General features: G+C 42.4%; 1 protein-coding gene across 1 annotated transcript in view; it reads left to right on the top strand.

Annotated features, from left to right (window-relative positions):
• The first annotated feature begins 6,077 nt into the window (after nt 1–6,077).
• The window catches only part of TTC4 (tetratricopeptide repeat domain 4), an 18,432-nt gene continuing 1,599 nt past the window's right edge, over nt 6,078–22,910 (top strand). Inside the window, exons 1-9 of the mRNA XM_004371701.2 lie at nt 6,078–6,208; nt 6,810–6,927; nt 7,858–8,019; nt 13,105–13,182; nt 14,665–14,789; nt 16,380–16,466; nt 18,754–18,971; nt 19,595–19,676; nt 21,191–21,273. Of these exons, the coding sequence (XP_004371758.1) occupies nt 6,098–6,208; nt 6,810–6,927; nt 7,858–8,019; nt 13,105–13,182; nt 14,665–14,789; nt 16,380–16,466; nt 18,754–18,971; nt 19,595–19,676; nt 21,191–21,273 (1,064 nt within the window). The 5' untranslated portion in view covers nt 6,078–6,097. The remainder of the gene's footprint in view (nt 6,209–6,809; nt 6,928–7,857; nt 8,020–13,104; nt 13,183–14,664; nt 14,790–16,379; nt 16,467–18,753; nt 18,972–19,594; nt 19,677–21,190; nt 21,274–22,910) is intronic.

The raw sequence follows: 22,910 nt of genomic DNA, 5'->3' as shown, positions 1-22,910 counted from the left end.
AAGGCGATTATAAAAACAAAAGGAGATGATTATTTGGGTGAGCTTTGGGGGAAGGGAAGGGAAAGAAGAGTGCCCCTCCCCACCCCATGACATCATGTGTATCCCAGCACCCTGATCTCTGAGTCCCACCCTCAGGTCTTTGCCCAGAGATTGGCCACAACTCATTTGGGCAACATTCACTGAGTACCTACCCTGGGCCAGGTGTTCTCTTGGTTCTAGTGATACAGACATGAAGGAGACCCAGCCCTGGGCCCCAAGTTCATAGCCTAATGCACTGGTTCAGAACCAAGGGGGGGGGGGTCATCTTTACCCCCGGGGAATACTTGACAATGTCTGGAGACATTTTTGGTTGTTACAACTGGGGCGGGGGAGTTGCTGTTTGCATCTGGTGTGTAGAGGTCAAGGATGCTGCTACACATCCTACTATGCACAGGACACACCCCACAACAAAAAATTATCCAGCCCCAAATGTCAATAGTGCCAAGACAAGACACAAACAGCACAGAAGGTCAGTGCAGTGATGAGGGGAGGCACGGGGTTGTGGAGTCCAGTGGAGGTACGTAGCCCAGCTGGGGTCTAGGGTGCAGGGAAGGCTTTCCAGAGAAGGGACCTCCCCCTAAAACTATGTGTTGAAATTCTAACCCCTACACCTATAAATATAACTGTGTTTGGAAATAGGAGCTTTATTTGTTATGTTAATAAAGTATCATACCAGAGTAGGGTGGGTCCTAAACCTAATCAATTCTGACTTATAAAAAGAGCAGAATAGACACACATAGGGAAGACAGACATCAAGAAAAGCCAAGGAACTCCAAGGATTGCCAGCAGCAACTAGATGCTGAAATAGCCAAAAAAGAACATCCGCCTAGAAACACACCCTGAATTCAGACTTCTAGCCTCCAGAACTGCAAGAAAATAAATTTATGTTCTTTAAAGTGACATATTTGTGGTATTTTTGTTATGGCAGCTCTAGGTAACCAAGACAGTGGGCATATGTGGGGAAGAGCAGGGCTCACTTGGGCACAAGGACCAACTGCGTGTGCACTGGAGCCTGGAGTGGAAGGGGAAAGGAGGGCCAGGGCCGGGTCACCACACCATGGCAGCTGTATTAAGGGGGGTAGACTTCGTCCAGAGAGCAGCAAGAAGGCATGGTGGGATAAAAATAACCAGGGATGTAAAAGATTTACATAAAGAAAACTACAACACACTACTGCAAGAAACCAAAAGAGACCTTCATAAATGGAAAAACATACCATACTCACGGATAGGAAGACCTAACATTGTGAAAATGTCAATGCTACCCAAAGCAATCTATAGATACAATGCAATCCTCATCCAAATTCCAACAACATTCTTTAATGAAGTGGAAAAACTAATCACCAATTTTATATGGAAAGAGTCCCCATATAAGTAACACATTATTGAAAAAGAATAACAAAGTAGGAGGCCTCGCAATACCCAATCTCAGAACCTACTATACAGCTATGGTAGTCAAAACATCCTAGTACTGGTATAACGACAGATACATAGACCAATGGAGCAGAATTGAGAACCCAGAAATAAATCCACCCTCTATGGACACCTACCTGATCTTCAACAAAGGGTCGAAGTCCATTAAATGGGGAAGAGATAGTCTCTTCAACAAATGGTGCTGGCAAAACTGAATATCCATTTTTAGAAAAACTAAACAGGATCCATACCTCACCCCATACACAAAAACTAACTCAAAATGGATCAAAGATCTAAATGTAAAACCTAAAACTATGAAGTTCATGAAAGAAAACATAGGGACAACACTAGGTGTCCTAACTTATGGCAGAAATAGAATATCAAACAACTAAAAATGCACAAACTCCAGAAGATAAACTAGAAAACTGAGACCTCCTAAAAATTAAATACTTCTGACCGAAAGACTTTTCCAAGAGAGTAAAAAGAGAACCTACAGACTGGGAAAAAATCTTTGGCAACAACATATCTGATAAAGGTTTAATCTCTAAAATATACAGAAAACTTCAACAAAACAATAAAAAGACAAGTGACCCAGTTACAAAATGGGCAAAGGACATGAACAGGCACTTCACCAAAGAGGACATTCAGGCAGCCAACAAATACCTGAAAAGATGCTCGAAATCATTAACCATTAGAGATGCAAATCAAAACAACAGTGACATACCATCTCACCCCTGCAAGAATGCTACTGATCAAAAATTCAGAAAACAATAAATGCTGGCGAAGTTGTGGGAAGATTAGAACTCTCATACACTGCTGGTGAGAATATAAAATGGTACAACCACTATAGAAAATGATACGGTACTTCCTTAAAAAGCTAGAAATAGAAATACCATATGATCCAGCAATCCCACTCCTAGGAATCTATCCTAGAGAAATAAGAACCATCACACAGACATATGCAAACCCATGTTCACTCCAGCATTATTCATAATAGCAAAAACATGGAAACAGCCTAAGTGTCCATCAGCAGATGAATGGATAAACAAATTATGGTACATACAATGGAATACTACGCAAAGATAAAGAACAATGATGAATCTGTGACGCCTCTCACAACATGGATGAATCTGGAGGGCATTATATTGAGTGAAATATGTCAATCACAAAAGGACAAGTATTGTCTGAGACCACTATTATAAAAAATTAAGAAAAGGTTTATACACAGAAAGAAAAAGAATCTTTGATGGTTACAAGGGAGGGGAGTGGTGGGGAGGGAAAATCACTAACTAGATAGTAGACAAGTGTTAACTTGGTGAAGGGAAAGACAATACACAACATAGAGGAAGTGAGCACAACTCGACCAAGGCAAAGGAAGACACTTAGAGGAACGCGGGAGAAAAAAAACAAAAGAGGCAACCACAGTAAATTCTATAGCATATACAGCCCTATAACAACAGTAAAAACAATAACTTACAAACAGATATATAGGCAGAAACATATACTACATAGGGGAAGGAGAGCGTATAGCAGTATAGCCACCTATATGTATAGGTTAGGCTGTGAATATTTATACATACATATTTGTATGTACAGTATGTATATTTGTATATATAATAGGGCACAAAGTGGGCACAGTCATAGAAGCTTCCTAGACACATCCAAACACCTTGAGAGACTGAATTACTGGGATTGAGGGCTGGGGACAATGGTTTCAGGGGACATCTAGGTCAACTGGCATAACGAAGTTCATAAAGTAAATGTTCTACATCTTATTTTGGTGAGTAGCATCTGGGGTCTTCAAAGCTTGCAAGTAGCCATCTGAGATACATGTATTGGTCATCCTGTCCAGAGCAAAGGAGAATGAAAACAACCAAAGACACAAAGAAAATATTAGTCCAACCTGAGCCCAGAAGAACTAGATGGTGCCACCACCTACTGCTTTGACAGTGATCACAATAGAGGGTCCCAGACAGAGTAGGAGAAAAATGTAGAAAAAAATTCAAATTCACAAAAAAGACCAGACTTACTTGTCTGACAGAGACTGGAGGAACCCCCCAAGACTTTGGCCTCTGGACACCCCACTAACTCAGAACTGGAGCCACTCCCAAAGCTCACCTTTGAGCCAAAGATTAGACAGGCCTATAAAACAAACAATAACACGCGTGAGGAATGTGCTTCTTAGATCAATCAAGTATACGAGCCCTCAGAAGGAGCTGACATGGCCAATACCCTGATTTGGATTACTAGCCTCCAGAACTGTGAGACAATAAATTTCTGTTCTTTAAAGCCACCCACCTTATGGTATTTTGTTATGGCAGTCCTAGGAGACTAATAAAAAAACCAAACCCGTTGCCAGCAAGTCGATTCCAACTCATAGCGATCCTGTAGCACAGAGCAGAACTGCCTCATAGAGTTTCCAAGGCTGTAATCTTTATGGGGAGTCCTGATGGAGCAGTGGTTAAGAGCTCAGCTGCTAACCAAAAGGTTGGCAGTTAGACTCCACCAGCTGCTCCTTGGAAACCCTATGGGGCAGTTCTACTCTGTCCTATGGGGTCACTGTAAGTTGGAATCAACTCGACGGCAATGGGTTTGGTTTTGGGTTTGGTTAATCTTTATGGAAGCAGACTGGCACATCTTTCTCCCGCAGAGCAGCTTGTGGGTTTGAACTGTCAACCTTTTGGTTAGCGGCCAAGTGCTTTAACCACTGTGCCACCAGGGCTCCATAGGAGACTAAGACAGCCCCTAAATTAATTTTGAGTTGGAGGGTGCAAAGAACACTGGGCAAGTCACTTGCCCTCTCTGAGCCTCCCTTATCATTATCTGTTCTTACTTCTCAAGGTTCTTATAAGAATCAGATGAGAAAATGGGGACAGAAGGACTTTGTAAGCTCTGTACTCAAGACGGGAAATGATAATGAAGAGACTAAGGAAGGGAACCAGGCTTAGGGAGCAGGGCTGGAGAAGGAAGTGTGGAAAATGAGGTTTGGCTTCGGAGGAAAGGGAGCAGAACACCAGGTGCTCTGCTAGAGGTGGGCACTTTAGAAAAGACACAGTCCTGGCCCTGGAAGGCTCATGGCTCTCCATGTATCATCCTTAGTCCTCATCCCATGTCAAATAATGACCATGCCAGCCAACTCCACCTTCTCTGTGGCCAGGCTTCAGGTCTCCTCTCTTCTGGTCTCTCGCCAATAGCCTCTTTGCCGATCACTTAACTCAGCTTCCTCACCTTAATCCTTGCTCTCCTGGAAGCCCAGGCCTTCCTAAGACAAATTTGTCCATGGTCCTTCCTCCCTTGAGATCTCTTCCGTGGCTCACTACCTTCTGCAGGATAAAGGACAAGAGGGTTCTCAGGTCCACTGGCCCCTGCCCACTTCGCTGGGCTTACCTCTTAACTCTTGCAATACCCAGTATGCCAAGTTATTGCACACCTCCATGACTCTACACACAGGCTTCCACTGCCTAGATACCCAACCTCTCTCAAGCCCCATCCATCTACAGAGATCTTCCTCATTTCTGCTCTCAGCTCCGGCATCACCTCCTCTGTGAAACCTCCAGGAATCTCCTAGGTAACAACGACCCCTCTGTGCCTCCACTGTGCAGACTTGCAACCCAGTTCTTGTTTAGACTGGTGCGCTGCCTGTCTGTCTTTCCTTCTAGACCAGGCTGTGAGCTTCCCTAGGTTTGCAGCACCCAGTGCAAGGCCTGGCAGCCATTTGCTGAGTAACTGGCTGCAGGAAGGCACACTAGGCCTGCCTCATCTGGACTAGAAATCCTATTTCCATCCCAGCTGTTGGCGAGGGTGGTGTCAAACTCAGAAATAGACATACTTGATTTCCTTTTCTCAAAACTGTCCAACAGGTCCCATCACACTCTGAGGAAAAGCCAAAATCTAGACAGTGGTGTTAGGCTCCTCATGGCCCCTTTACCCTTCTATCTCACCTACTACTCAGCCCCTTCCTCATTGGCTCCAGCCACCCTAGCCTTCTTCATGTTCTACAAACACCCCTTCTCCTATGCCACCCCCCTCCACTCCTGTCTCAGAGCCCTGAACTGTCTGTTCCCTCTCTCAAGAATGATCTTCTCTAGACATGTGCCTTGTCACTCCCAGGCCTCTGTCAAGTCTTTGCTTGAATACCATGTCCCCAGTAAGGACTACCCTGATCACCCTTTTAAAATTTTTCAATAGCTCTTGCCGCCACCTGACAAACTCTTACGTCTTCTTTGTCTATGTATCGCCACTAATTTACAACCTCCTAGAGAGCAGGGATTTTATCTAGGATTTATCTGGGATCTTTTGTATACCCAGAGACTAGAACACGGCCTGAAACATAGAAGGAGTTTAGTAAATATGGGCTAATTTTATAAAGCAATGGAATGATGGGTCAGGTGGCGGCACTATAGGGTTTTGGGCTTACCCATCACCCTAAAAGTAGTAGCGGCCCGCGGAGGGGGTGGGTAGGTACTCCCGAAAGAAGGGAAAGGTGGGCAAAGAGTTTGGCCAAAGAAGGGGTGGAGCCGGATTGGCCCGCCCTAGCCCGGCGGAACCCGAGATGGCGCGGGTCCGCTCTGCCCGGAGGATTGAGGGTAGAGCGCTGGCGCTGCCGGAAGGAGCTTCGCGTCGCCCGCACCGGTACCGGAGAGCTGCCATGGAGCGACTTGGGGTGGACGCTGTCTCCGACGACGCCATGGACTCGTTCCTGGAAAAGTTCCAGAGCCAGCCTTACCGGGGCGGCTTCCACGAGGACCAGTGGGAGGAGGTGGGCGGTCCCGGGGCCCCTCACGTGTGTGGGGATGTCGTCCGACTATTTGGGGCTCCTACGCACAGGGACGTCTACCTCACCCTTCAGATCACTGGGTCTGCGAGCGGATGGGCGGTAGAGTTTCTAATTGAGTGTGAAAAATCGGCCTTGAGGTTTTGAGAGTCTTCTTTAGCTGTCAGTACATTTAAGAATCCGAGTTTTGGAATCAGGCGGACTTGTGCCTCCACTACTTATTGCCTCTGATACTGAGTCAGTTATTTAACTTCTCTCTTTCTGCGTCTTCACCTGTAAAATTGCGTTAACGATAGCTGCAACCTTGTAGGGGTGTGGTGAAGATTAAATGAGATGGTGGGTTAAGTATCTGGCACATAGAAGGGCTCAATGAATGGTATTACTACCACTGTTGTAGAATGAGAACTGAAAGACTCTTTAGAGATCAGTATCCTATACTCTCATTTTACAGAGGGGAAACTGAGGCCCGAATGAGGGGGCAATACAGCAAATCGTGATGAGTAAGGCAATTTTGATACAGAGTCATGGAATTGGATCTACCCAGTGGAAAACTTTATTCATATAGTTCATTCTTAACAATCTCCAGGAATTTGAAAAGATCCCCCTATTTATGAAGAAAGCACCATCAGAAATTGATCCGAAAGAGAATCCTGACTTGGCTTGCCTCCAGTCAATTATTTTTGATGACGAGCGATCTGCAGAAGGTATCTTACATGACTCTTAACATTTATTTTGTGTTTGCATTGAATTGAGGTAAGATGTGAGTTAGAAAGTTTCTGATGGATAACAAGAAGTAGTTAGCATGCGAGTGTCCTGGTGACTATTCATTTCATGTACTTCTTTGGATTCCTACTAAATGCTGTGTGTTGGGGAGACAAAGGTAAATACAACAGTTTCTGCTCTCAGAGGTCACACTCCAGTGGGTAGCCAAATTGTGCTAAAAAAATCAGGACAGATGTGTGTGTCAATATGCGGCTGTGTACAGTGGAACCTGTGAGAAGTAGAACTTGACGAGACTGCCTTGTTTCTGGGTCTCCCAAGTTTTCCACCTTTGACAGGGTGCCATCTCACCACTTCTCTGTCTCTAGTTCAGTGGAGAATATTTGCGTTTTCCATCTCTGACAGTTGCCGCCTTACACAGGTTCCAGCTTTCACAGGTTTTACTGTACTAGCTCTGGGAATGCTGAACGGGCAGGAGTGAGCTCACAGTGGATTGATTGGCACTTTAAGCCGAGTCTTACAAATTTTGTAGGCTCTTATCAGAGTGAGGAAGGGAATCTGCATTCCAGGGAATGAAAACAATAAGCAAAAGCAAAAGTGTAATTTCACCCTGTTTCTTCAGCAATTTAAAAGAAAAAAGCCTTTCTCCAAAAGCTAGGATAATTATATTTTTTTCTTTTGGTAAGCGCTTTGTAATCTACCTTATAAGATATTTGGAATTGATTGTAGCATTAAGTATGCATGACTTTATTTCTCCATGTTGATCTTCAGTTTTCTTATAGCTTTATATTTGTATTTTCTTTCCCTATGGGCTGCTTCTGTTTGGTTTATCATATATTAGATTATTGCATGATTTATTTTTAATGAGCCTTTGAAAAATTAGGAACTAGTGATCATTTTTCCTTTTCTTTCAGAACAGGCCAAGACCTATAAAGATGAGGGCAACGATTACTTTAAAGAAAAAGACTATAAGAAAGCTGTGATTTCCTACACTGAAGGATTAAAGAAGAAATGTGCAGACCCTGATTTGAATGTTGTCCTTTATACCAACCGGGCAGCAGCACAGTACTACCTAGGTAATTTATTATTTAATGCTTTCTAAAGAATTAGTTTATGATAAAAGGCTTTACAATGGCTACTGGAGGGTTTGAGAGAGTCAGAGGAAGAGGGGCAGTTTATCCTAGAAAACTAGACTAAGGATAGTTTGTGTTAACTGAGCTCTGATCTTCCTGGTAGACATAGTGAAAAGGCAAACCAGATGGGTTTCATAATTCTTAACTATCTGAACCACATAAGTGGCTTAGTAGCTGTATTACTTTCATAGGGCTGCTGTAATAGAGTCCCACAAACTCAGTGGCTTAAAACAACAGACATTTATTCTCTCGTAGTTCTGGAGGTTAAAAGTCCAAAATCGAAATGTTAGCGTGACCATGCTCCCTCCGAAGGCTCTAGGGAAGAATCCTTTCTTACGTCTCCTAACTTCTGGTGGCTGCCGACAATCTTGGCATTCCTTGGCTTGTAGCTACATCACTGCAATCTTTGCCTCTGTTTTCATATGTTCTCTCCCTTGTGTGTCTGTGGTGTCCTCACATGGCCTTATCGGACACCATTCATTGGATTTAGAGCCCACTCTAATCTTGCATGACTTCATCTTAACTGATTACATCTACAAAGACCCTATTTCAAAATGGTCACATTCTAAGGTTCCTGGTGGGCATAAATTTTGGGGGGATGTAAATATTTGGGAGCATATTGCATTGGGCAGATATGCTGCAAAAGACCTCTTTGAAGTGTTAAAAAGCAAATATATCAGTTTGAGGACTAAGGTATGCCTGACCCAAGTCATGCTGTTTTTAGTTGCCTCATATGCATTCGATAGCAGGACAATGAATAAGGAAGACTGAAGAAGAATTGATGCCTTTGAGTTACGGTGTTGGCAAAAAATATTGAATATATCATGGACTGCCAGAAGAACAAACAAATCTGTCTTGGAAGAAGTATAGCTAGAATGCTCCTTTAAGTGAGGATGGTGAGCCTTCGTCTTGTGTACTTTGGACATCTTATCAGGAGGGACCAGTCCCTGGAGAAGGAAATCATGCTTTGTAAAGTAGAGGGTCAGCAAAAAAGAGGAAGACCCTCAACGAGATGGATTGACAGCGTGGCTGCAATAGTGGGCTCAAACATAGCAGCGATTATGAGGATGGGGCAGGACTAGGCAGGGCACTGTTTTGTTCTGTTGTACACGGCATTGCTATGAGTTGGAATTGACTCGATGGCACCTAACAACAACAGCAATTCAACCCAGTATAGTAACTCTGGTATGGTATTTGAGCTGCTATGATCTGAGATTTTTTTAATCTCAAACAAAAATTTTTTGTGGCCTTTTACCATCTTCTCAGGGATTCTGGAAGGATTAGGCAATACATGTCCTTGAGTGAGAGAAGCTGTATTAATCTAAAGGAGGATTTCTCAGGGAGTATTCTGTGGAACCCTTGGAGTAAAAACAATTCCATGGCAAGTTTGGAAATTGTTGCTTCTTTGTCAGCATGTTAAAAACTCTTGAGATGACCTACAGTGAACAGTCTTATCCTGTCTTTCTCAAGTTTTGTGCCCCCTTTCAAGTAACACTAACATGATACAGGGCTGTTCTGCTGATGGGACTTTGGGAAATAACTGATTATTTGGATGATTATTCTAGCTAGGGTAAGTGGGAAGATAGTAATACCACCACTTGAAATAGGTAGTCTAGAGAAAAGTAGATTTTAGGAAGTGGGTTATGGGGAGAGATAGTAAGTTTACTTTGGGGCATGTCACATTTGAGATACCTGTGAGACATCCAGGTGGAGAAGTTTGGAAAGCAGTTGGGCACACTGACGTGAGATTTTTACTCATAGATTTATACTCATAGTCATGAGCATGAAGGTAGCCGGTGAGAGCTAAGAGTGGACAGAAATCCCCCAAGGAGGATGTATAATAGAATAAGTGTCTGAGGAAGAAACTTCAGGAATCAAACAGGGGACTGGTAGATGAAGTGGCTCCAAAATAGATCAGGGAGAGATGAAGAGAACCTGGAAGGAGTAGTATCATGAGTGTCTGGAGAATAAATCCAAGAGAAAAATAAGTAGAGCAGAAAAATAAAGACAAATAATTGTTGGTCAGCAATTTTGCACCCTAGATGAGTATTGCAAGTATTTCCAAAAAACTGAACAGTGTGTCTTGGCTACTCTGGATGGAGTTTTTCCTATTACCTGTGCAGCATGCTGAACTGTGAGTTCATGTGGACAGATGTCTGCTTTCAAAATCTAGTACTGTCACTTGCTGATTTGGAAATAGGAGAGTCTTAGTAATTTTTTTTTTTTTTAAAGTAATACATATTTATTGTAGCAACTTTGAAAAATACAGGAAAGGTAAAAAGAAAAGTAAAACCATAATCCCACAAGCATGTAACTACTGTGAACATTGGATATATATCCTACTAGTCTTATTTATTTAAATTTAGTCTTGATTTTTATCACATTTATATATACATGTGGAAACCCTGGTGGCGTAGTGGTTAAGAGCTATGGCTGCTAACCAAAAGGACAGCAGTTCGAATCCACCAAGTGCTCCTTGGAAACCCTATGGGGCAGTTCTGCTCTGTGCTGTAGGGTCGCTATGAGTCAGAATCGACTTGACGACAACGGGTTTGTTTGTTTGTTTGTTTTTAAATGTAATTGAAACAGTCAGATAGTTCTTTAAAGCTTGTTACGAAATGTATCAGTCCCTTGACTGCCTCTTCTATCATTTTATGCCCCTTAGAGGCAACCACTTCCAACTTACAGCTGTTTCTTTTCATATGTATCTCCATATTACTGAATAACATGCTTATATTACTACTACTTTAATCTTTCAGTTTTAGGCATTATCTGCTGATTCCTGCTATGGAAGGTGATTATTCACCACTGCCACCACATGTCCACACACGTCCTATCTCCCTGTCCTCAAATGTATATGTGATTTGAGTTCGGTAGTCAGTCTTTACAATGTTATGTAATGTTTGCATTACTCTGCAGATGTTATTCACAACGATGTTGAATATTATAATTTTTCTTTTTTTAATGAAACTTTGTTTTTCCTTCAGTTAATAACTGTCTTGATTATTATGTTTACTTGGTTTTCATTGTACTTAACACTAATTCATTGATGTGTTCTCCCCGTATTTCTAATTCCACTCCCCATCAGGTGTGGTATCCATTTTACCTTCTTGGTAACACCTCCCTGGAAGTCTTCTGACCTTGGTCTGGACTGGTTACTCTTTGTGTTTAGTGCACAGCTGTTGTCTTGGAATCTCTCTTCACCTTTTTCTGGGGAGTCCATTTGCCTCTTTTGTGTTTGATCCCAGTTTCCTGGATCTCACAATTTTTCTTTCTTGGTTTACTCCCGTGTTTTGATGGAACACATTCTTTAGTAGCTCCTTGATAAAGGAGGCATTAGACGTAAATTTTTTGAAACCTTGTATGTCTGAAAATACCTTTATTTTAGTCTCACACTTAATCAATAATTCGGACAGGTGTAGAATTCCAGATTGGGAATCATTTTCCCTCAAAATTTACATTTCTTCATTGTCTTCTAACAATACTCAATAGTATTGTTGCTGAGAAGTCCAAAATTATTCCAATTCCTGATCCTTTGAATGGTGTTCTGTTTTGTTTTTCTTTAGAAGGTTCTAGAATTTTCTGTACATCCCCAGTGTGCTAAAGTTTCGTAACAATGTGCCTTCATATGGATCCTGTGTGTTGTGTATTCAGTGAGCTCCTTCTGTCTAGAAAGTTGTTTCAAGAAATTTTCTTGAATTATTTCATATTTTCCTTCTTTCTATTTATTCTGTTTTCTCATTTTAGAAATCCTAGCTGCTGGTGTTTTGAGAACCAAGTAGGGGAATCGGGCTAAGGGCTCAATATTTAGAATGTACTTTCCCTGAATCACCACTATGCCTAGTGCTCTCTGTCCAGAGACCTTCTGTTTTATTGTTTATATAGACTAAACCATCGGTCTTCCACCAGCAAGGGGGGGGGTAGGTCCCCGCCACAGGAGGTGGGTAAGGAATATGGGTATCTGACTGCTTCTTAAATAGATTTCAACCACCTTCCCCCCCATTTCCAGAGATCCCTGGTGCCATCAATTCCTGAGTCTTGGAGGTTCTGCAGTTCAACTTGGTGGCTTTTTGGCTTTCCTTCTGTTGGCTTAGAATTCGTTTTTTTCAGGCCAGATGAGTCAGTCCTTGTCCCGTTACTTTCCAGCTTTCAAAATTTGTTCTGTGTTCTTCTCATTCTTTTTCTCTCTGTGGGTTTATAGCTTTTTGTTTTTAAGTGGGGTTTTTGGGAGGGAGCTGAGTTAAGCAGTCTATCACCTTTAACCAGAAGTCCTTGGATCTTTTGTATGCAATTTTTCCCGTAGTTAAGGTCATGCTGTTTACACAGTTGTTTTTTTATGTATAAATGTGTGTGCGATTATTTTATTGTGGTACAAATATACACAACAAAACATTAACCAATTCAACAGTTTCTACATGTGTATGTGCGATTTTGTATTCAGGTTTTTTTTTTACTTAATTTTATAACATAAGAAATTTTACCTGTCATTAAACATTATTTTCGAATGCTATTTTAATAGCTACATGAAGTTACATCATATACCTCTGTTTACACTATTTGCTTTACTGTTCCACTCTTACTGAGCAGATAGGCTATTTTTAGGTTTTTCAGATAATGCAAAAATGAACAAAGTTAGTCATAAATTGTTACCAACAATTCTGACTATTACTTAGGCTAAAGCAAGGGCCTCTAATTGACCCTGAAAGTGCCCTATTTTTCATACCTTCTCCAATAATGGATATTATCTGTCTTTAATTTTTACCGATTTCCTATTTTCATTTTTGTAGTCGTTAGTGAGGTTGAGCATTTTTTTCATGTGCCTGGTAGCCATGTGTAGTCCGTGGATGGCCTGATGTTATAAATGTTTTTAAGGCTCTTGATGAGTACAACTATGTTTTTTAAAAACAGTTGCCCTGATTTATATCTCTCCAGAATTGTACAATAGTGTCTTTGTCACTATACACAAAATTTTGGGAACATTCTGATCTCAAAATTTGTTCTCTTTTTTATTAAATGGCATTTTGTTAGGCAATTTTCGTTCTGCTCTCCATGATGTGATGACTGCCAGGAAGCTAAAACCCTGCCACCTCAAAGCAATAGTAAGAGGTAAGTCTTGTAGAACTGCAGTACAGTTGTCATTATGGAAAGGGTGGAACTCATTGCACCAAAAGTTGAGGTATTTTAAGTTTAGATATAAAGGTGCTAAGATACTAATTAGGTCACCTTATTTTTGCAATCTTGATATTAAGTTCCTGCTTCTTATAAATAGCAACATGCCCATTTTAAAAGAATTCTCCAGAGAATAAGCTAACCCTTTGTGTTTTAAGCACTTGTAGAGAAATTGAAACTCCTCATTTTAAATTAATAAAGAATAAAATTAATTAAAACAAAGCAGTTCCGAAAGCCACACTCTTAATTTTTTTCCAAATTAGCTGATTGGAAGGTGAGATCTTCAAATGCCATGTTAATGTGAATTAAAAGATAAGTTACAGGACCTTTGCTGATAACACTGATGCTGAGATGTTCCCAGATTATTTCTTCTGTTGTAGTCTGACCTTTCTATATAATAATAGTGCTTGTATTACTTTTATACCTCACCTTTTCTTTGAGAAGCTGATAGGTGCTTTGCAAACTTTGATTTATTCATCACACGTTAATCTTTGCTACATCCCCATGGACCAACTTAAAATACTTTATCAAAGTTATGCCTCTTTAGATGTTCATGGTCAGAGGATGGGAAGTTGATCTACTTACCTCAGCTGCAGGGAAAAGAAGTTACTGAACAAAGACAGGCAGATGAATCGAATGTAGTCCCATAGAATTGGCCTCAGGCTGGAAGTCTGTAATACTCTGATCAATTGTCAGTTTTACCTCATCTTGTGACCTTGGCAAAATACCCACTCTAAAGATCAGTTTGCTCATCTCTGGAAAATGGAGTTGGATTCTACGATATCTAAGCCCTTCCAATTCTGATATTTTGAAATTCTGTGTAAAGCCTAAAGAGGCTTGCTGGAGAAAAACAAACATGATTATGTTAAAAACTTTTTTTTTTTTTCAAATAGAAAAGAGAGGTAGCTTAAACTGGTAGCCATAAAGAACAAGATTAGGAGAGACCTTGATGTCTTTGATCTTGTCACTGACTTGATGAATGGCTGAGGCAAATTCTAGTTACTGTCCCCCTTTAAAAAATCATCTGAGATGGGCTTTATTCTTCCCAGTTGCAGACGAGGAACCTGAAGCTTGGAGATGCTCAGTCCTTTGTCTGAGGCCCAGCTGGTAAATGATAGAGCCAGAATTCAAGGCTGGATCTGTCTGATTCCAAAGCCTGTGCTCTTTGCTAGTGAGCCATAACCTTCCCAACTTTAAGAGTCCTTAATACCAGGTAGACATATTTTTATATCAGGGATATATATATCATATATGTGTAAAATGTATTCTTTGGGGAGTATAGTACAAGGGTCTTTATCTCCTGTTCTCCCTTCAGGGTACTGACTGGTGGTTATTGGGACTGGGGAATCGGGTCCTGCTCAAGGCAGGCTTCTTTCCATGCACATTGTCCATGTATTGTAAGGGTTCTGGATTCTACAGGGGCCTTATGCCATCTGGAACTGAAAAACTTTGCCGAGGCTGTGAGTTGGTGCGACGAGGGACTGCAGATAGATGCCAAGGAGAAGAAGCTTGTGGACACGAGGGCTAAAGCAGACAAGCTGAAGGTTGGTGGCAGAATAAGCAGCCAATTACCATTTGGCTTCCCCAGATTGTGGCTCTCAGGGCATTGCAAACTTTTTCTTCTTTAAAAACCAAAACCCAAACCAGCCAATATGATAATCCTACCCTTGGAGCTATGTGGAGGATACAGATAAGTAAAGAAGCAGTTACAATGTGATACAGGTAAGCCAGAATATATAATATATATAGTAGTAATACACACAACTTGGATGAACCTTGAAAACATTATGCTAAATGAAAGAAGCTAGACATAAAAAAGTAATATATTGTTTAGTTCCATTTATATGAAACATCCAGAATAGATAAATCTATAGCTACAGAAAGCAGACTAGGGGTGGTTACCAGGGGCTGGGGGAAGTAACTGCTAGTGGGTGCAGAGTTTCCTTTTGGGGTGATGAAAATGTCTTGGAACTAGATAAGAGGTAATGGTTGCACAACATAGTGAATAATTAAATTACCCTGAATAGTACACTTTAAAATGGCTAATGGTTAATTTTATGTTACGTGGATTTTACCTCAGTTTTTAAAATATGGAAAAAAAATACCTTAAAAGACAAAAAATTGATAAATGCGACTTAGTCAAAACTAAAAAAAGTCTGTTCTTCAAAGGACATTGTCAAGAAAATTAAAAGGCAAGCTGTGGAATGGGAGAAAATATTTGTAGTACCTATATCTAACAAAGGATTTGTGTCCAGAATGTATAAAGAAATCTATATACTCAATAAGAAAAAGACAAACTAAAAAATGGACTTGATTTGATGGTATGAACAAATACTTGTCTTAAAGAAAATATATAAATGCCCAGTAAGCAAATGAAATATGCTTAACATCATTAGTAATTAGAAAAATGCAAATTAAAACTTCAGTGGGATGCCACTTCATATCCACTAGGATGCCTAAAATTTTAAAACAGCTGACATTACCGAATATTGGCAAAGACGTGGAGCAGTTGGAACTCTCATACTTTCCCAATGGGATATAAATTGGTACAACCACTTTGGAAATCAGTTTGACAGTTAAATAAAGTTAAATATACGCCTACTTCGTGATCCAGCAAATTCACTCCTAGCAATTTACCTAAGAGGAATGAAAACATATGTTTATAAAAAGACTCATAGAAGAATGTTCATAGCTGCTTTATTCATAATAGTGTAGAACTGGAAACAGCCTTTGCATCCAGTAATAGGAGAATGAATAAACAAATTGTATATTCATACAGTGGAATATTACTTGGTGATAAAAAGAAAAAACTTACCAGATCAATGATGTAGGGGAGTTGACTGCAAAGAGGCATGAGGGAACTTGCTAGGGGATGGAAATGTTCTGTCTTGACTGCAGTGTTTGGTACTCGTGTATACATTTGCCAAAACTCATTGAACTGTACACTAACTTTTAAATTTCTGCTACCAGAGGCTTTGTACATGTGCTTTGTAAATGTTCATTGAATCTGGCTACTGGTATCCCTTAACACAGGAGCATGGGTTGAAGAGACCAGAGATAGTAATTCAGGAGCAGGTTGGGGTAACAGAGGAAACAAGTTCCCTAGGGCTGATGCATCTGAATTTCATTTTCAGCGAACCGAGCAGAGGGATATAAGGAAAGCAAAATTGAAAGAAAAGAAGGAGCAGAATCAGAATGAGACTTTAATCCAGGCTGTCAAGGTGAGTTCTCAAAGCTTAGGCCCTTCTAGTCCTGCTAAATCCACTAAGCCTGAAGCTTGTTAAGAGCCTTTCTTGGAATGCTTTACCTGAATGAATTTGTTCATTTTCTTTCTGCTTTGGTGAAGCAGTGTTTGTTCTCAGCAGTCCCACTTGTATGCATGTGATGGCCTCAGGCAAGTCACAGAACCCCTCTAAGCCAGTTTCTTAGCTTCAGATGAAGGCATTGTCTCTTTATAAACATGTAACTGATGAGTTCCGTTGAAATTGATAGTTACTGACCTATCAAAAGGTGACAGGAGCCTGCTTGTAAAGGTTATATATGGGTATGATTCCAAAGCTCTGGAATAAAAACTAATACTGGCTGTCATATGCTGAATATTTACTATGTGCTAGACATTTGGGTAGGGAACCCTGGTGGCACAGTGGTTAAGCACTCGGCTGCTAACCAGAAGGTTAGTGGTCCAAACCTACCAGCTGATCTGTGGGAGAAAGATGTGGCAGTCTGCTTCTCTAAAGATTTACAGCCTTGGAAACAATGCAGCAGTGCTGCTGTGTTCTGTAGGGTCTCTATGAGTTAGAATCTGCTGGATGGCAGTGGGTTTGGTTTTTTGTTTTTAGACATTGGGTTAAGCATTATCTCATTTAGTCTTCACAGTCTCCTTCTGAGGCAGACAGCTTGCTCTTGTTTTGCTAGATGATGAAACATTCTCAGAGAGGTGAAGAAACCTGGCACAGCTAATGTGTGTCAGAAACACATAGTTGCTCTTAACCACTGTGCTTTGTACTATACTGCATCCTGAGAATGTCTGTATTTTTAGGACACTGCTTCTCTAACTGTAACAAAAACAATTTAAAAAAACACCGACCTTTTCCCTTCTACTTCCCTCTTTTATCAATTTTGAAATGAATACAGTCTGATCCAAATCTTGCCTTTACCTTCAAACCCAGCAAGTCGCCTGTTGGAACCTTGGCTTGCTTGGTCTTCAAAAGGGAGATAAGACTTTCTGTAAGGTTTCGGGATAGGTTCTTCGTTTCATTCTTCATGCAGTTAAATTATGCGCCCATTTAAGTTACTTAGTGACTTTGAGAACCTAACACTGCCAAGATGCACTACTTTAGTCCCTCCCCACAACAAGCCAGCTGCTAACATGTATTAACAGATGAAGCAGAATGGAGTACTCCAGTTTCTCATTGTCTTTCACAGTGAGGGATTTGGTTATTTTCTTAGAAGTAGAATATTTGAGTGTCAGACATCTGCATATAGATTTTTTGGTTGTTCTTCTTCCCTTCTTCAGTCTAACTCTTCATCCTCAACTTCGATCTACATAAAATTACTCTTAATAGTAGTACACACAAAGCCATACAAACTATATTTTACTGATGGTTTAAGGCAGGAGTCGGCAAACTGCAGCCATTGGAACATAGCCATGCTGCTTATTTATGTATTATCCATGGCTGTTTTCACCTTATAACGGCAGAGTTGAGTAGTTGGGACAGAGACAGTTTGGCCTGCAAAGCCTAAAATATTTATTATGTGACCCTTCAAAGAAAAGTCTGTTGATCCCTGATTTAAGATGGATATCTCCTGATTTAAGGATATTGTCATGGGTAATTTTGATTGCATGTAATTTTCCCCTTGTGTGCTAACTTTAGGATCCCCTACAGGCACGCACACACACACACACACACACACACAAAAGAGATGACCGCCTCTTACTCAGACCCTTAATCTGGCCCTCATTTCCATGAAAACATCAAGATTAAGTCAACACACATTATTTTTAGTATTCCATGTTCTAGCTAAGCTGAAACATTTGCCACTTCTGTGTATACAACACTGTATTTCTTCTGTGCCTTTGCACATGCTGTTCCTTGGCTTGGAATGCCTTTCTTCACCCTCCCCTCAACTTTTCAGCCTAAAAGTCGTTATCCTTGGCCTAGCATTTCCCAGTCACCTCCAGCCTGCAGGCTAAACTAATTATTCCATTTTCTGCAGCTCCACAGCTCCACTTCTGGCCTTATATTGTGATTATTTCTATAGCTGTCTCCCTCATTAGATCATGAGATTTTTGAGTGCAGGAAACTAAGTCTGGCTCATCTCTGTGTAGTAAAGATGAGTTGAACAGGTGATGCCTACCATGTGCCAGGCCTCAGGGATAATGAAGATGAATTGTGTAGGGCTGGCCCTCAGGGAGCTCGTAGTGCTGTGGTTTCCCGCTTTCAGTGAAGCAGGTTTGCGTCCTCCTCTACAGTAAGGTTTGTGTGTGTCTGTGTTTCTTTAATGCAGGCTAGGAACATCAGGTTAATTTCTGAAGCTGCTGGTGAAGATGAAGATTCTGCCTCAGAAGGTTTAGGTGAGCTTTTCCTGGATGGGCTCATCTCTGAGAACCCCTACGGAGCCAGAATGAGTCTGGATGACCAGGGCAGGCTGAGCTGGCCTGTGCTCTTTCTGTACCCGGAGTATGGCCAGTCAGACTTCATCTCAGCCTTTCACGAGGACTCCAGGTACTTTACTTGCCTGGTATCCCTCTGCTCTTGCTTATATGCTCTCTGTCCTGTTGACTGGGAAGTAGAAACTGGTGGAGTTTTGCTTAAGGAGGGAATAGAATAGTTCAGAGGGTTTTACACAGCCTGGTTTGGTGTAACCTCTCTACCCTGTAGCTGACGAAGTTTGCAATGGCAGACACCAGCTTCACCAGCATGCTGACTGGGCTAGTAAGTGTAACACCAGAGCAGAGTGTTTGCTAAAGAGTGTATCACATACCATGTTCACGTATCACTAGTGAAATATGAAATCATTTTAGGTTGTACATGAATAATAAGTGTACAAATATTAGAAAAAATATAATTAGCACATTTAACTTGAGATTTCATAAAGTTAATGCTTAGAATGTAGCTAAACGTAAGTAATGTTGTTAAGCCTGAGTCAGTTTAAAGAACAATATTATGTCAGTAATGGGAGGTGGTAAACACATACGTATTTTGGATGCTACTGTCAGAACTGGCTTCAGCCTGCATTGCATGCTTTATATATTCCTGATGTATCTGTGAATTAGTGCCCAGGGACTGTGTTATGGGAAAACAGATCATGCAGTAGTGATGCCCAGAAGCACATATTGCATCCTTAGGTTTATTGATCATCTAATGGTGATGTTTGGTGAAATGCCCTCTTGGGACTTGGAGCAAAAATACTGCCCTGATAATTTAGAGGTAAGAGAAGTTTTACTTTGTTCTTTTATGGGATTTTTAAAAACAACAACAAAAAAAAACCCACAAATTTACAGTACAAAGAATTTATCTTCCTCAGATTGTTTGAGAGTACGATGCCAGCTGATGCCCTGTCACCCCCAAGTACTTCAGTGTGTATTGCCTAACATTCACAGCTGTACACAGACACACACACACAGACACACACAGACACACACACATGCAACCATGAGTTCTCACTGATGTCTCCGGTTCTAACCCACTGCACAGGTTTTATATTCTTATTTTCTCCCTTTCTATATTTGTAACAGTGGTTTTTATTATTCTTAATATGTTTATTCATTTGATCAATTCCTAATATGCAATCTCCTGTCACCACAGGTCCCCCCTCCCCCATATAGAACCTTCCTTACCCAGTTGGACTCTTGACTCCCCATGTTAGACTGCAGCCTCTGTACGGGAGTCTTCCTCATCCTGCGCAGACTCTTAACTGCACTGCTCAACCACCCTGCATGGATGGCCTCCTCACCCCGCTCAGGTTCTGACTCCCCACAACAGGCCCCCTCTGCATGGATGGCCTCCTCACCCCGCTTGGGTTCTGACTCCCCACAACAGGCCCCCTCTGCGTGGATCGCCTCCTCACCCCACTCAGGTTCTGACTGCCCACAACAGGCCCCCTCTGTGTACATGGCTTCCTCACCCCACTTGAGCTCTGACACCCCTTTCTGGACAGCCATCTGACAAGGAAGTCCTTTTGCTGTGCCCAGGCTGGCCGTCTCCCATTGTGGGTGCTCTCCTCCACTGGCCGGGCTCTGACACCCTCACCGTTTGGCAGCCCTGCTGTGCAGACATCCCCCTCACCCTGCTTGGGCTTTGACACCCTGCACAAGTCTGTCCCCTCTGTGGCCATCCACCTTGCCCATGCTTAGGCTTTTCCCCTGCTTATGGCTTTCTCCCCCCCACACCTGGTGGCTCTAGGACTGAATTGTTAGGGAAGGGAAGGCTACATAGGCCTGGACTTGAGTCCTGGCTGCTCAGTTTACTAGCTGGGTGACTTTGGCAAGTTATTTCACTATTCTTAGCTTCAGTTTTGTCTTTGGAAAATGGAGCTGGTAATACATTTCTTTCAGTGCCATGAAGAGGACTAAATGCAAAGCACCGAGCCCCACAACCATATAAAGAAGTCATTCAGCTAATAACAGTTGCCATCTCTTTACGTTTTCCCTGGGCGTGGCTGCAGCCCACCTAGTCTGCCGAAGCCTTTTATTTGTACTGACTACTGCTTCTCTAAAGGAGCGCTGGTGGCCCAGTGGTTAAGTGCTCAGCTGCTAACTGAAAGGTCAGCAGTTTGAACCCATCCAGTGGCTCTGTAGGAGAAAAGACCTGACAATCTGCCCCTGTCAAGATTACAGCCTTGGAAACCCTATGGGGCAGTTCTGCTGTGTCCTATAGGGTCACTACGAGTCGGAATCAATTTGATGGAACACAACAATGACACAGCTCTGTTAATCTTGCAGCTCTACTTTGAGGATGAGGAGAGGGCAGAACTACACCAGGTGCCTCCTGAGAGCACCCTGCTGCACACGCTGCAGCATCCCAGGTGAGTCACCTGTGTGAGGCTGAGTAGAATGGGGAGGATGCTCAGGCACAGCCTGAGATAGACAGCCAGGTTCTCAGGCTGTCATTGGCTGCCAGCTTTGCCAGTTGATGGCCTGTGCCCCCTCACTTCTGACCTGGGCACAAAGCTGAGTGAGATGGCAGCCTGGAGCCTGGCCTGGCCCGTTAAACTGGGCCATTGGCCAGACAGGATGCAGTGAGTGACAGCTCACTGCACTGCACATGGCACCCCCAGACTGGGGGCATGAATGAGGCTGGTCTGAGGAGGGAAAAGCTGCCTGGTTTCTGTACCTGAGGCAGCTGAGCTGGCCCTCCTGATCCTAATTGTGTCTCCTGAAATTGTTAAGAGGAAAGAGCACTGGCTCTTGATGTCAGACACAGTCATTTACTGGCCACGTGACTCTAGGCAGATCACTGCCTCTCTGAGGCTCTGCCTCATCTCTAGAATGGGAATAACTCGTGCCCTCCATATCTCAGGGTTTTTGAGAGCCAGTGAGAGAGTAGGTGTCTAAGTGCTCTGGTAAACGTAAAGCATTCCCACTGCACGAGGGCACTTTTGTTACCAGTGGTGGCAGCAAGTTGGATTTGGCAAGCTGTCTCTTTGCAGCTGTGGGGTGTTCCCAGATTGTAAGGAATGCCCTCAGTAGGTGTATAATTGGCTGCTAGACTACTTTTCCCTAAGCTTTGAGCAAAGCAAAGCAGCGAAAAGCAGATGGTTTTGCACTTAGGCAGAAACAGCCTGATGGATTAGGAGAATGAGGTGGTTGGGCGTAGCAGGAAGTGAGGCTGGAGAGCTAAGTTAGGGCCGTGCGCAAAGGCCTCGAATGCCCTGCCAAGGAGTATTCAGTTTATCCTGATGGCGATGTGGAGCCAGAGGGGCTTTGTTTAGGTAAAATTCACGTACAGAGTAACGCACAGATTTTAAGTGTACTATTCCCTGGTGAGGCCTGAAATAGGAGAGAGGAATTAGAGAGGTTTAGGAGGCAGATTGGGAGGGAATTGGTGATGTGTTGACTGACTCGGTAGAGATGTCCAGCTTGTCTTGGTACTTCTGCTTTGGCTTGGTAGGCAGGAGGGGAGGATTTCCTCAGAGCTGATCTGTGACTTCTCCTTGGCGGTGTTTTCCTCTGGCTCCAAATCTCCCTTCTCCCAAGTTTATAGACGCAGTTTTAACTGTTCATTTTCTCAGTTGTTAGCAAATTACACAGAATTCTTTAAAGGCTGGAGGTCCACCTACCCAGTCTTTAAAAGATGGTGGCTGGAGGAGGCGGAGGAAGGATCTAAAGAGAAAGCAGGCTGATCTCTGGAGGAAAACCAATCTCATGCTTCTCAGAAAGAAACGTAAATGCTGTTGAAAGTGATTGCTTTTTAAATGACTAGCATAGGCAAGAGGCTACCCAGGGCTGGTTTCTGGCAACTCCAGACCCTGAACTGGGTGGAGCCAAGACACAGGGCTCCCTGTCTGGAACCACGCCCACCGAGTAATGCTAACACCCAAGACCTGGGAGGCCAAGGCCCTAACCCTTTCCACCCTGCCTTGCTCCGTTTGCTGTCTGCCCCAACAGCAGACAGCTTCTGGCTCCCTGTATGTACCCTCTGGCTTTTGTCCCCGCCCCCCCC

Source organism: Trichechus manatus, unplaced genomic scaffold (assembly GCF_000243295.1).
Source record: "Trichechus manatus latirostris isolate Lorelei unplaced genomic scaffold, TriManLat1.0 scaffold00015, whole genome shotgun sequence".
NCBI classification, from domain to species: domain Eukaryota; kingdom Metazoa; phylum Chordata; class Mammalia; order Sirenia; family Trichechidae; genus Trichechus; species Trichechus manatus.
Note: the sequence above shows the minus strand (reverse complement) of the source record. Positions and strands in the feature narration are given on the sequence as shown.